The sequence below is a fragment of the Ambystoma mexicanum genome, chromosome 9 (assembly GCF_040938575.1).
Source record: "Ambystoma mexicanum isolate Mex_15411 chromosome 9, UKY_AmexF1_1, whole genome shotgun sequence".
NCBI classification, from domain to species: Eukaryota; Metazoa; Chordata; class Amphibia; order Caudata; family Ambystomatidae; genus Ambystoma; species Ambystoma mexicanum.
In genome coordinates, this window is record NC_090931.1 from 35,157,642 (window position 1) to 35,173,098 (window position 15,457).

At 48.5% G+C, this 15,457-nt stretch overlaps 1 protein-coding gene across 1 annotated transcript in view; it reads left to right on the forward strand.

The window, feature by feature from the left end:
• NCAPD3 (non-SMC condensin II complex subunit D3) overlaps positions 1-15,457 on the forward strand; it is a 579,984-nt gene that overhangs the window by 488,785 nt on the left and 75,742 nt on the right. Inside the window, exon 30 of the mRNA XM_069614114.1 lies at positions 10,880-11,067. Coding sequence (XP_069470215.1) covers positions 10,880-11,067 — 188 coding nt within the window. The remainder of the gene's footprint in view (positions 1-10,879; positions 11,068-15,457) is intronic.

The window sequence follows — 15,457 nt, forward strand, 5'->3', positions numbered from 1 at the left end:
CTACCCCAGGCAAGCCTGCCACAGTCACTAGTCGACGAGCCGGGCCCGTCCCGTCAACTGACGCACCCACGCACGCCAATCTCAACACTGGCACAGGAGGAAGGTGAGCTGCCAGATTCGGAGTCCGACAGGGGGGCCATGTCGGATATCTCATTATCCCCCTCCAGGGATCCTACCTGGGAGTCAGAGGCGGAATTGGAAAACCCCAGAAGCCCAGCTCACCCGTCCCCTCGGGACGACATCGCGTCATTCCATTCTATGATGGAGAAGGCATGCAAAGAATTTGGTATGTCCCAAGAAGAACAGAAAAAGGATTGTTTTTTGTTCGACCACATGGGCAAGAGAAGTAGGTCGGTGTTCTCGATACCAATACTGGACCATGTATGGAAAGAGGGGTTGCAGACAATGAGACACCCATTCTCAGAACCAGCAGTGAAAGGACGCCTAGAAAAAAAGTTTAAGGCTCCAGAGTCTACCCCCAAGTGTTTGTCCTCCCAACCAACACCGGACTCGGTGGTGTCGGCGGCAGCAGCGAGGAAGGCAAAGGCATAGCACAAGTGCACGACTCCTCCTGAGAACGAGGCGAGACGCCAAGATGCCTTTGGCAAGAAAGTGCTCTCCGTGGGAGCGACCACAGTAAAGGCCGCAAACTCTCTGGCAATTGTGGCCAGATACGATAGGGAGATGTGGCACAGATTAGCTCCGCTGCTTGATCATCTTCCAGAAGAACAGAGGAAGGCGGCGATGCTACTGGTCCGAGAGGGTGAGGAAGCCTCAAATCACGCAATAAACATTGCGGTGGATCTCGCTGAGTCAGGCTTCAAGCAAGTCAACAATGGGGTGGTATTGCGTCGACAGTCATGGCTTAAGTGTACCTACTTCAGGCCAGAGGTGCAATACAAGGTCTTAGATATGCCCTCTGAGGGAGACCTTCTTTTCGGCGACAAGGTGGACGAGGCCCTAAAAGGGATGAAAGAAGATTCGGACACGGCACGTTCATTGGGTGCCCTCCAGAGTGGCAGAAGTTACAAGTCTTTTCGTCCCTTTAGAGGGGCTTCAGGTAATTCGAGATTCTCTTCTGGAGACAGATCCTTTGCCAGATCGGCTTACCCCTCCCAGGGATACCGACGTGCCTCACAATCGGCTAACCGTCGACGAAACTTCCAGTCTTCCAGAAAACGACCATCATACCCATCGTCGTCGAGAGACAAGCAAAATAAAGATCAGCAGTGACATACCACGCACCGTTCTGGGGGGGGAAGAGTCTCAGCATATGTCGACGAATGGGAAAGGATAACGACGGACCAATGGGTGTTAGACACCATAAGAAACGGACACTCTCTGCAATTCAAACAAAACCCTCCGCAAATTCCACCTGCGTTCACCGCTCAGTCCCATATGAAGGTACTGCAACAAGAGGTTACACATGTTAGCGAAGGGCGTGATAGAATTAGTTCCAACATCACAGAGAGGTCAAGGAGTCTACTCAAGATACTTCGTCATAAAAAAGCCGAACGGCAAATGGCGTCCCATTCTAGACTTACGCGATCTCAACAAGTCCTTAAAGAGCCTAAAATTCAAGATGCTCACTCTGCAGGAAGTGATCCGCGCAGTTCAAAAGGGAGATTTCCTGGCGTCCCTGGATTTACTGGATGCGTATTTCCATATTCCAATGTGTCGGAAACACAGGAAATTCCTACGTTTTGTAATAGGGCGAACTCACTACCAATTCACGGTTTTTCCTTTCGGGCTCAAGACCTCCCCCAGAACGTTCACAAAATGCCTGGCTCCAGTGGCTGCCTGGCTAAGGAAGCAAAGCCACCATGTATACCCATACCTCGACAACTGGCTGGTAAGGGGATCCTCCCCAGCGTCGACCAACACAAGTCTGCAAGCCACCAGGCAGCTTCTACAACGACTAGGATTCGCCATAAACTTTGAGAAATCCTCTCTGCGGCCATCGAGAACGCTGGTATTCTTGGGGGCACAGTTCGAGACTCAGTTAGGGCTGGTGAAACCTTCCCTCGACAGGACCTCAAGACTCATTCAACAAGCGGCCCGGCTACGGCGGAACACCAGGATCTCAGTGAGAAAGTATGTTTCGGTCCTGGGGGCCATGGCATCCTGCATCCATCTGGTGAGAAACTGTCGACTATTCATGAGGCCAGTCCAAGAATTCCTCGCGGACCAATGGACACAGGCTCAGGGATCGTGGTCGGACAGGATAACCGTCGACGACGACAAGCTACGTCGGACCCTCTAGTGGTGGCAGAGTTCCCACAATCTGAGCAACGGTGTGCCCCTACAGGAGCCGGAGTTTCAGAGCACCATAGTTACGGATGCGTCCCTAACCGGATGGGGAGCGCACATGGGTGCTCTCCAAACGCAAGGTCGCTGGTCTCCAACTGAGTCACTCCTACACATAAACGTACTGGAACTCAGAGCGGTACGATGGGCTTTGAAGGCGTTCCTACCACACATCAAGAATTCGCGAGTGCGAATACTGACCGACAATACAACAGCCATGTTTTATCTGAGGAAACAAGGAGGGACACGATCGAGGACTCTTTCCATAGAAGCCCAGAAAACATGGCATTGGGCATCGAAACACGAAATTTCCCTCGTGGCTCATCGCCTTCCAGGAGTGAGGAACGGCCAAGCCGACTCCCTCAGCAGAAGCATGGCCCAGATACACGAGTGGGAAGTGGACACGGGTTACTTGAGGAAAGTGTTCGAGAAATGGGGTCACCCCCCCCTCTGGACGCCTTCGCGACCAAAGACAACAAGAAATGCGAGCAATTTGCAAGCAGATGGCCCCAAGAGGGATCGGTGGGGGAGACGTTCTCCTTCCCATGGACGGACATGTTCCTCTATGCTTTCCCCCCGTTTCCCCTCATACGGAAAACAATACAGTGGATACGCAGATACAATTGCCGGGTGATTCTAGTGACACCATACTGGCCGAGGCAACCGTGGTTCTCAGACCTCCTCCACCTATCGCTGGAACATCCCATAGCGTTTCCGAAAGTCCCGTACCTTCTATCCCGGGACAGAGGCACGGTGTGGCATCACGACCCGGACAGTCTCAACCTTACGTCCTGGCTCCTGACTTCTCGGAGTTCGGCGCCTTAGACATTTCAGAGGATTGCCAAAAAATTCTACAGGCGGCTAGAGCCCCTTCTACTAACAAATCTTACTCCTATAAGTGGCGGAGATTCTGTGAATGGGGTAGAGGTCAACGGGGCCATCTCGAGGTTCACAAGGAAGAGGCAGTCGTCTCCTCTATTCAGTGACAGACTGGTAAAACACTTCGTGCGGGGTTTATTTCGAGCCTTTCCCCCGGTGAAACGTTTTCCCCCCGACGTGGAGCCTCAACACAGTGTTGGCAGGCTTGATGAAACCGCCTTTCGAGCCTATGGCCACGTCCAACATGAAATTCATTTCGTGGAAGTTGGCATTCCTGATAGCTATCACATCAGCCAGACGTATCTCGGAACTACAAGCGCTGGTCGTGGACCCGCCCTACCTAAGATTCTTTAAGGACAAGGTAGTCCTGGCAACTAACCCTATGTTCGTCCCGAAGGTTCCGACGGTATACCACAAACACTCATCCGTGGTTCTGCCTACGTTCTTCGCCACTCCATCATCGGCAGCAGAAAAAAACTCTTCATACCCTGGACGTTAAGAGGGCCCTGAAATTTTACCTACATCGTACACAAGACATCAGGGCTACTCGGCAACTGTTCGTCGCATATGGTCCGTCGACGAGAGGAAAAGCAATCTCTAAACAGGGACTGGCTAGATGGGTCTCGTCGACGATTGCTTTTTGTCACTCTAAGGCCGGAAGCCCACTGCAAGGACATCCTAGAGCTCATTCTACAAGGTCGATGTCCTCCTCACCAGCGTTATGGGCTGGGATTCCGCTGACGGACATATGCCAAGCGGCGGCATGGTCAGTGCCCCACACGTTTACCCGCCACTACTGCCTTGCCAGGCAGCATGCAGACGAGGTGCAGATGGGAAGAGCTGTCCTGCGCCATTTTGTTTCAGTAAGGTAAGCTCTTCCCTGTGGAGATTCGGTTATCTACCTTCTTATGGGCGATATACTTTATGTGGGCAATGTTATATGACTTAACTTATCCCTACAGGAGATATGCATTGTGTAGTAGGGTGAGGATATATATTGTTACATTACATTCTCACCGCCGTCTCAAGCGTTACTGCTATACAATCTATTCTAAGCATGTGAATCCATGAAAGATCCAATGCTGGAGAAGGGAATAGTTTCTTACCTGTAACTCCATTTCTCCAGCATTGGTATCTTTCATGGATTCACATGCGCCCGCCAACCTCCCCGTATGTAATGTATGTGATAAATTTAACCCTTCCTACTTTGGAGGGGCCGAAATCTGAAGGGGAGCCGCGGGGGCGGGCCTCTTATACTAGCACGGCCTGCGGAGCATGCGTAGGCGGGTCCTAGATGTGTACCGAGGGGTCCCAGTCTGACGACGGGGAATATTCTAAGCATGTGAATCCATGAAAGATACCAATGCTGAAGAAATGGAGTTAAAGGTAAGAAACTATTCCCTAGTGGTGGATCACCTGCAAAGGATGAGAAATTCAGAAATATTATTTTCTTTCAATGAAACATACCCCTCCTTGATCCCCTTGTAGTTTATATACCTGTTAAGCCTCCCTGGATAGCTGGAAGGCGAGATTCTGAAGTTTCCTCTGTTAGATCCTTTTCTCAATATTTTGCCCAAGAAGAAACTTCCTTTGAATTGCTACAACTGAAGATATGTATCTTGACTTTTTCAAAAGATGGGGAATTCATGAACGTCTAGAGGTGTGACTGAATAAAGGTCTCTTGACAAGAAAGCTGCATCTCCTTGAAGAAAACATTTCTTTAAACGTTGGAGCAAAAGCACAGATTAAAATGTTCTAACTGACTTGCCCCTTTAATGTTTCTTCCTTTTAAGAAGTTGAATGCACCATTAATTAGTTTTGTCCTTCAAACATTCCCTTAAGTAAAGTCACTTGGTTTTCAAAAGGAAATTTCCAGCTTTACTCTGTGCTACCAAAGAGACTTCAATCTGTTGCTCCCAGATACATTGCGTCTTCAAGCAAGTAAGCAGCCTGCTTTCATGAAACACTAACTCCTTGAGTGAGGAATTGAGACACTAGTCTCTTTATGTGCGCACGGCTGGCATTAAACAAATAAACACTAGCCTTTGCGCATTCTCTTTTAACTGTTCATTCACACTGAACAAGCGTGTGAGCAGGTAGGATTTACTAACTACTACTGCTGCGTGTATGTTGGAAAGTTATTGTAATTCTAGTCATGTGTGCAGGGAGCGTATAAACAAACGCTTGCTGACGCGCATGTGACTGGATCTCCTTTACTGGAGCATGCGCGCATGCGGCTTTTGAAACAACTTGAATGCTGCCTCGCATATGCCCGAAAACAAATGTTACTGGTTAAACATGCGCGTGGGCAGCAAATTCATTCAATTTTGCTTGCTGAAGCGCATGGGCTGTAAAAAGAACACAATGTATTCCTAGACAGGCTTGACTCCGTTTGGAGTTGCACGTAGTACAGTGCTCATGTGAGAAATTCAGCATTCGCAAGAGCAGCGTTAAATTTACTTCAATGGTAAGATGAAATAACAATACACTGATTCTCTACTTTCCTCAGAATTGCTCTAAGTGGTACAAGCAGCTTCCTCAAATGAAAATACAGACTAGCTAAATACATAAACTACCTGAGATATTAACTTGAATGTCTTTATGAAATATTTTCTTGACTAGGACTGACATTGAAAAGCTGACATTGAATGTCTCTCTGCACATGAAACTAGAGCTCAGCGCTGCCACCAAGTTATCAGCTTGTCTTGTCCCATGAAGTTTTGTCCAAATCTGCTCGCCAACCAGCTTGGGTAAAGTTACGAGGGAAAACCAAAAGGGCCTAAACTTAGGAGACTCTAAAAAAGGGACCTTCCTGTTTAGGAGAAGACAATGAAAGGCAGTTTAGAATCTCCTAACAGTTCCCAAGCATCCTTATCCTCCAATCATCTTGTGACTTCTTCATAACCAATCAATGTCCAGCTTCCTCAGCAACATGCTGGATTGAGACACTCTCCCTCTAATACAATGAAAGTTAAGGACAGATCAACCAGAAATGTTGTGAAAATATAAAATAAGGAATAATTACAGTTTTAAAGGACCAAAAGTAAACTGGAAACTTTTGGGAAACCTGACACCGATAAACCGTGGTCTAAATTCTGTTTTCACCTTCAAATGTACGTTTTAAGTAGACCACCAAACCTTCTGCCCAACTTGATAATGAGGACCACTCTGACCCTTTCGATCGGCAAAAGCCTTGTACTTTAGTTTATTCTTTTGAAGGGCAATAGTGGCCTTTGCCAATCCATCTCTTATGCAAGTAAATCTATCCTCCACCTCTGGCTTAGAATATTCTGATGGCACAACTTCCTTTAAAAACCTGGGATGATCACCATATTTACTGAAGAAAGGAGAATAATTAGTGGAATCCTTAACCAAATTATTGCAACTAAATCCTGCTAACCACAGTAAATCTACCCAGCCCTTCTCTTCCTGTAAGAAACCTCTAAGAAATGTCTCTCATTCATGATTTACCCGTTCCGTCTGCCCATTTGTCTGTGGGTGATAGCTTGAGGAGAGCTGAACCTTAATTCCCAACTCCTTCCAATGGTCCCCTAACTACTTAATTGAAAGAACTATATTACACAGTCTTACTCCTACATCCCGTCCCCTTTCCTCCATACTGCATGGGCGGCCCTCGCTAGGGATGTAAGACGGAACCTTTTTCACCAGAAAAATCATCTTCCTCTTTAAATTTTGATGCGTGTGGGGCGCGGCACTAGGAGCAAGCGCGCCACTGACTCTACCCACCGGCACCACTTCCCAGTCCCCTTTTCCGCATCGATGTGAACGGACTGCTTTCACCAACGCTCCTGGGTTCGGTCTCTGGCCTAAAAATTCCACATGCTCTTCCCCCGAGAATTATTCTTGTCTTCTTTTTTCTTTTACATTATTAGGTACTGCTTTGTCCTCTGGCGCAACACTCCTCCCCGGTGCATGCCGACTACGGCAGGCTTCAGCAGATTTCCAGCCTGCTATGGTCCCTTCCCAACGTCCGACCCCCATGGCCTCTGCCTCTGGTGCCTTGGGCCAGACCATGGCTGGGACAGCTGTATCGCGTGCAACACCTTGACTCCGCGCGCGCTCATGAGCAGACTAGCCATGTGGCTGGAGCTCTTCGGAAGATCGCCCCAGAGGACCTCAAAGCGTTTGTGAAGCAGAAGTCTAGGCCCAAGGTAGGTGCCCTGTCACCTCCGCACCTCGCAAGGGTGACTCCTTCCAAGGAAGTGCCCAAGCAGGAGGGACCTTTCAGGTCCTAAGACCGGCAACATCACTGAGGCTGCTCCAGCTACCGGCCACCACGCTGAGGGGTCGCAAGATCCTACCGGTGCTACCGCTGAGTGGGCCGCAAGGCTCTTGTTACCAGGTCCCAGCCCGAGGGGCTACACCCTAACACCTGACCCATGTCTGAGGGGGCACCTGTACGCAGCCCTACCGGCACCACAGCCGAGGGCACTCCGCCTACCAGGCCTTGACCTGAGGGGCAGGGTAGACCTCAAGCACCACCACCGCTCAGCGTACGAGATGTGATCAGGGACATGCTCTCTCCTGTACAGCCGCAAGCACCCATGGCCACACCGCCCCTGGGTCCAGCTGCCCCCGGCTCCCGCTCAGCCCCGGGCTCCCATGCCTCTACCAGTCAAGGCAGCCCCGGCTCTCCCACCTCAGCAGCCTCTGGCACTGATAATCGGCACGCCACAGCTGCCTGCACCCAGCACTCCTTCGGCTCCCTCTGACCCGCAGGACACAACAATGGACACAGATGAGGAGGACCACCCAGCACCCCATCGTCAGCCAAAGCTTTCCACAAGCGGCTGTCAGTCCTGGCTGAGTACGTAAGAATCCCACAGCCACAAGGGGAGCTCTGCTCTGCTGGTGCTACTAGATTTGTCCGCAGCATTTGATCTTGTGGATCATACCATCATTGTGGAAAGACTATGTAGCATTGCACATTTCTCTGTTGCAGCCGTTAACTGGGTTCAATCATTTCTATATGACCAGACCGCAAGATTCTTCGTCCAAGACTCACTGGCAGAGGAATTCCGAGTCTCATGTGGCGTGCCCCAGGGCTCCTGTCTATCACCCATGCTATTTAACATCTTTATGCTCCCTCTGTTCCAACAACTGGATGCTACAGAGATCTATGCAAATTACGCTGATGATACTCAGTGCCTCATACCACCAGCAGGGGACTACAGCAACGATTCTAGTGCCTTAAACTGTATGTACGGGAGGTTTCAAGCCTGGATGCAGGTGAATAGACCAGCCCGAAATTATTCCTCCTGCTTCAAGTCCAGATGGTAGCGTTTCCAATGCGGAGCACTACTTGGGATAATACTAATAATTATGGTCCGTCAAAGACCCTTGCCTTGCGGCTCCCCCGCAATACACATATATGGCCCCAGCCACACTGCGATGTTCTGTAGTGAAATGTCCCATTGAGCGCACTCTGCACTGGCCCGAGATCCAGGTGACTGCTATGCCTATAATGCTGCCTCCTACAATTGTTAATCGGGTTGGTAGAGCCCAAATGCAACCTTCAGTGCCCCTGCCGCTTCCTGCAGTGTCAGAGCGAGGTAAATGCACAGCTCTGCAGCTCCGCAGAGCGGCACAGGTCTCCCCTGCATAAATGATGGTCCGGGGGCACGTGAATTATGTAAATGTCTCCAGCGCAAGAGACCGGATCAGAGATGGTCACCACAAGCCACCTCCAAGACTTTCCTATGGAGTCAGCAATACTCCCACAAGATGAATGTTGCGAGGGAGCCTCACCGGCAGGCTCCTCTGGGGGTGTACAACTGCTGCCTCACCGCTGACCACGGAGCGCGTGGGTTGCTCTGAGGTCACGGAAGCTGGCCGATCCCCCACCTTGTTCCCGCTTGCCAGCCGTTTCCTCCACCACAGCTTCTCACGGTGCCGGCAGGATCTGTGCCAGTGCTACTGCCTGTGCCCGGCTGGCGCATAGTTGGGATTTGGCTGCGGCACCTTTCCACCATCTCCAAGCCATTAAGTCACCCTCAGGGAAGGTCCACTCCGATGTGCCCTTGTGGCCGCGCTTATGCTGCCCCTCGTTCAGCGCAGTCAACTGTCGCTATGCGGCCTGCTACCAAACTGATCATTCAGGTCCTCTCTGCCACAGTCTGGGGCCACAACGCTTCTCCAAGCACACCCTGGGGTTCAGGAACATCCGGTATTGTAAGAATCCACCATCTGGCTCTGCAAAACCGGATTTTGAACAGGATGTTTAACAGGTGGCCCAGGAGCTACAGAATAGCACATCTGCATGCTGCTGGCCACGCCCCCACATCAGAGTCTTTGAAGCAGTGAAGCCATCAGCACTTTACTGCATATGTCAGAACGCACCTTTTTGAAAATAATGGTAATATTCTTTTCTTCTTATAGAATATCTTTCTTAATTCATTGCATGTTGCCTGATATTATTATTCCTGTCTAATAGGCCATTGATTTCCTTGCTTAGCCAAGTTCCGAAGTGGGCCGTTTGCACTCATGATGCCAAGGGCATTCTGAATCTTCTGTTACAATAAAAGCACATTTTGTTTTCCTGCATGAATGTTCCTATTTAGTGGTGAAATCCGTTTGTAGGGTATTTTCACATCTCATCCTTTCCAGGCGTAATAGTTTTTCATAGAATTGAATCCTATTTAACACATTAGAAAGAAGCAGCACAGTTCTTTGGAAACAGTTTGCTTTAGGGAACTACTTTTTGATTACATTTATCATCACAATCCTGGGGCATACATTTTTTTAAAAATCTGTTACCCAACCAGGTTGGGAAGGAAGTAGCGCAGGACACCTGAGAAAGGAAAAATACTTTTCTTGTGATTACGGTTCTTAGTCTTTGCACCCCCCCACCTGCCCCTACCCCTTTCTCTTTCATAGCTCTGACCCATCCATCCCCACATGCCTAGACAGTCCTCCAAACTTTCACGGTATTGGTAGGGGTAAACCACCTTGAACGAAGAATGAGGTTGGCTCCCCTAGGGAGAAATGACATGCATTTCACAGGCACTGAGCTAATTCCAAAAGTTCTGAAATGATTGCACACCTTTTAGTAATGATTCTGGGACTACCCTACAATGCACACTTATCCTAAGCAGGTTGTAAAAAAGGGAGAGCGAGTCCTGTTTTAACTTCTTTAATTACATGAGCAAGCAGCTTTGTACTCTTAAAACAGGCATGTGGATCTAGAGAATTCAAAGTTGCCTACTTGCAGTGAAGAGTGTAATTTTGCTGTCTTATAGCTACAAATCACCTGAGCTTCTAATCCGGGTTTTGACACTTTTTATTTGGTCTAATGATGTGCAAGATGCATGCCCCATCCCTCCCCTTCACTCTGGGAGATATTCCAAGCAACATGTGATCTAATGGAGAACCATAGTGTCAGGTACGTAACCTTTCTATAAATGTTCTCAGTGTTTGGGGGGCACCTTTTGACATTTCAGTCTACACAGTACAAACTGAAGTCTTTCTTTGAGTCTACACTGGTGTAAAACGTGCCTGAAAATTGGGCTGTGGAAATGCTGCAGGCGTAGATCACAGAACATGGTAGAGTTCACGGCAAATCGGAGCAGCCCAACGGAAGCACGTTGCCTGCTTACTAACTTGATTGTATTGCAAAGCAAGAAACCATGCAATACCTTTTAATATGTATCTGTTACTTGTATAACCCATTCAGGCATCGCCACGGCAGCTCCAATCTAGAACCCCTCCTGCAACCCAAAATGGTATAGTAGTGAGGACTCCTGTACCTGAGCAGACGGTAGCACCTGCAGCAATGCCTTGCACTCCGCAGCAACGAGCACCTTTCCCAGCATCGTTTCTTACACCCAGAATGGGTATCCTGAAGTCGCTCTCTAGACCGAGGTAAGCAATGTTTCAGTGGATAATTAATAATGAAGTCACTGGCAACTAGATTCCCTAGAGTTTGGTCCTGGCACAACTAATTCTTAGCTTTTGTAGTTTTGTACTGGGACCATCTGGGCCCAGCGCTTAGCTTAGGAGAGGGGTCTTTCTTCATATTAAGAAGGATGCTGAGAACACCATTCATTCCGTAGCGTAGATTGTGTGTCGATCTGCTTCAGCTCAGACCTTTGCCTTTTAATCTCCTAGTCTGTGTCTCTCTGCAGGAGCTGTGCCCTTCTTCTCTTTGGATTAGAAGACTGCTTCTGCGGATTCCCTTCATTCTGCAGGCCACTGCACTTCCGGCTATGGCTCCCTAATCTTTTGCAATGTCTTCCAGATGCAGATTGGTTCAGAAATGTTGCACAGCCACTAACTGGCATCACACGGCATCTGGGCTGACTGTTCAAACGTCAGTGCCGCCTCTTGCACCGGAAGCATTCAGTGATGCATACGGAGCAATGTGACCACTAAAACCTAGTTTCCTTTTTTTCCTTGGTTAGCAGATGTTTTTGAAATGGTCACTAGTCCTTTTTTTTTTTTTTTAACCTGGGTCGTGTCTCCTTCGAAGTCAAGCCCAGAAAAGACTGGGGGAGGCAGATGCCAGTCTCTGACACACTCCTTCACTGTGTGTTGTGTGGGACAGGACCTTGGTATGCAGCATTGTGGCACTATCAGTCTAAGCATCCAAATGCCCTGCAAGTGTGGACAAAGTTCTTCTGGTACTTAGCAAGAAGAGTCTGGAGAAATCCACTCTGGATGAGCCCAGTCCTTCCATGCCTGTGTGGAGCCCCCTGCTCCGGTTCATTCTCCTGGATAGGAATAGGGAAAAAGTAGAAAAGGCACTCAGGAGCCAGGGGAGAGCTTTCTCCCTCCCATAACCATTTCTTGTGATCTCAAGGCTGTGGTGTCCATGGTTCTGCCAGCTCACAAGAGTGGGACTGAAGGTCCATGTACTACGATATCCTTATGCCTGAAACTTCAAAGGTCACTAGTTTCCCCCATGGTGCATTAAAACCACAAGGCCATCGTAACTTTGTGTTGGAGGAAATATTGAGCCTTGTTCTGAAGGTCCCAAGTTCTCACTGGCATGGGGAGATGAACGGCAACCTTGTTTGCTGTTATGGCTGATCAGTCAACCTCAGAGATTGAATAACAGAGTATTTATTTATGGTTGACATATAATTCCAGTCAGAGACGTTCCAGTTAGGACTGAAGAGTTGTGCAAACCTCTGCAAGAGAAGGCACCTGTATCTGCTAATTGTCTAAGTAACGGAAGAAGACTAAGTGTGCTGCCACCTCTCTTGTGAGCTTGATGAAAATCAGTGTGTGCTGTGGGCGGGGTTTATATGGGATCCTTTGTGTCAGTATTCTCTGTCCTTCAATGCAAGAACCATTAGATCCACTGCACACATCTAGGCACGTCGGTTGAAGAGCCGAGCGAATCCGCAAATCTTGACCCTCCCATGGAAAGGTGGGGAGATCCAGTATGGGGCCAAGGCGAGCATTGCTCTTGAAAAATCAGAACAGCATCAGGGAGAGTATGACTTCTTGCACAATCTGAATTGTAAGCATCTTGCACACTTCTGAAAAAAGGTGTTGTGGGACCCAGCTGGGGAGGAAGAGGTGGAGTAAAGAAAGGAAGGGGAGGAGGCAGAATTCCTGCCAGCAATTGACAGGACTCCAGGGTCTAAAATATTTGACCATACATACAGATGATTCACTGGGGTGGTCTATTGGATGAATTGGATAAACTGGCTTTGTTGCTCAGCAAGCTGTTCGTTAGGGAGAATTCTCATTTCTGTGCCAATTCCCTTCAACCCTGGAGGCCCCCAGCTCTTGTGCTGGACTTTAGGACTTTTAAATTTTTACCCTGGAGTGAGTGAGACCTTTTTCTCACTCTCGTGTTTTGACCTGATTTGGATTGTGTTTCCACAGTTTTTGGAGTCTCACAGACTCCATGGGCATCTACTTTTTGTATGGTGACAAACAGCACCTTCAGTGCAGTGTCACTGAGAAATCCTTTAGATTTCTCATATGGTTTAAATACCTTATCTTGTGTGAACTACTGTTCCCAAGAATAGTAAAGTGAAATTGACTTTACTTACCTTTTTCTCTTTGTATGCCCAGCACCCGCCATCTTATGTGGAGTGCTGGGGGGCTGGGGGGTGCGGCAGATCATTGTGCTGTTCTACCGCAGGCTGAGCCCTCAGCTGCAGTACAGCACCTATGGGTGACCATTTTGTCAAAATTGCCCTGGTCTTTTTTCGCCTTTTTCTGTTTGTGAAGTCTTTCTTGGGTTTTACTCTGTGCGTTGAGGCTGAGTGGAGCCATTTGTTTGTTTTGCCTTTGGCGGGCTTCAGCCCTGAAACCCGCATATGGCTCCATTGTGTCTGGAAAGGCAGGATGTGAGGAAGGTTCCCAAAACCCCTCTGTCCTTTGTCTCTAGCAATGCTTGAGTACAACTAGTCCTGATTGGCTGTCCTTTCAGGACAACCACCCTGCTGTGTGATTGACAGCCTAGGTTGTGCATGAAGGGGAGAAACCAGTTTAAAGGCAAGGGTTTTGGGACTAGAGTCAGAGTCGACCACTGGGAAAAACACCCGACGAAGTAACCCTGAACAAAGCTTGCTGCATCCTCCTGGACCTTTGAATTGCCCGGTGAAGCCCTGCTGCTGTGCTGAAACTCCTTTCTTCAGTTCGGCAGAGAAGCTCCGGAAAGGATGACTTCTTCCCTTGGGTTAGTGGGACCAACTAACCCCGAGATGAACCGCACTGGACAACGTTCCCCAACTGGCTGTACTACTTTGCTGCTGCAAGAACAGAGTGCCAGGGGTGGAGAAATCCGTAGTCTAGTGCAACATCTGAAATCTGGCCAGAAGCTCCAGGAGTCGACCCTCCAGAAGCAGGATGACCAGAGCTCGAGTCCCCTCACCAGAGTGCAGGAACCAAGGAGTGAAGGAAGCCCAACCGGTATCCAAGATCCGCGACAGTGCTGGTTACCAAGCGCTGAAACCGCAAAGTGCAGCTGAACCGAAAAGAGCCTGTAGCTGCCGATGACCTCCAAAGTGCTGCCGCAGGAGCCCTCCAGATGTCCTCCCTTTTATCCCCACGACTGGTGCTCAGGAACCCAGGGTCTGCATCGCTGCAACAGGACAGAATCCAGCTGGACCACTCTTCTTCAAACCAGAGGTACTGTTTAGACTTGGGGTACTTCATGGTCTTTGAAATGTGCTTTTCTCAGTTGAGACTTGCAGTGGCTTACCTTTAGAGTTGATTCCAACTCTGCTTTTTCACCGGCTTAATAGCTTGTGACCCTACAAGTGATTTTTCTACAAACTCGCTAACTTTGTGCAAGACTTTGATTCTAAGAAGTGCCTCAGCTCTATAGATTGTGCTCCAATTGACTTTGGCTGTCCTGGCTACCTGCAGACTCTTCTAGCCCATTGACTTTGATATTGTTTGTCCCTCATAGGGGGAACTTGTTTTAGACTGTTATTGCTGGGAAAGGCTAGTCTAGATTTTATTGGAAGATTTAAGTGTCCTCACATGTACTGAGAACCGGTTTAACCTTTTCCTTCCTTAAACCTTTCCTTTCTGGAACCTCAGAATCTGCAAAGTATAACTAGTGTGATATATAAATGCCATTACTGTTCTTGTGAATGAAGTCCCATCAGGTTGTAGGCAGTGTGCAAGACGCATCTCTAAAGAGTATCCACTAGCATAATTGATTCTGAAACGTATTCTAAAGTATGTTTACACAAATTGCCTTTTTAAAGAACGCTTATTTAAAGCTTGACGTTAATTAAATAACTATTTATGCCCGAAACCCTCGATTGTAAGTGTTACTTGGTTACTTGTATTTACGAATTTCATTGCTACAACTTACATTTACCCCTCTTGAGATAGGCCTGGCTGCTGAGTCACACTACCAGCTCGTGTAGTACAGACTTATACCAAAAGGTGGGTTACCTAATACCAAGCAGATAAGTGTTGTGTAGTCTCAGTGTTACTACACCAATTCTTACCCAACACTGTTCTCTTGCCACTTTGTATTCCGAGAATCCTCAATCCACATTTGTATTGCGACCACTCCTCATTGGTTGATCCAAATAGGAAAAGGATTTGGTCTCTTTGGTGAGCATGGCGAGAGATTTCACTGTTTGAGTGTAGGTATTTTTCTTCTTTCCTCATTGGGGGATTAAAAGAACAGGTCAATGGTCGCAAAAGGAGCTCCAAGGACCTTGCCCGGCACATCTGCCTGAAACCTGGTGGTTGTCATACAGGCCTGCCCAGCGCAGACAGTCCACTGAAGGCCATCACCATTTTGTTTGCTTCAGATCGACCAGAACGA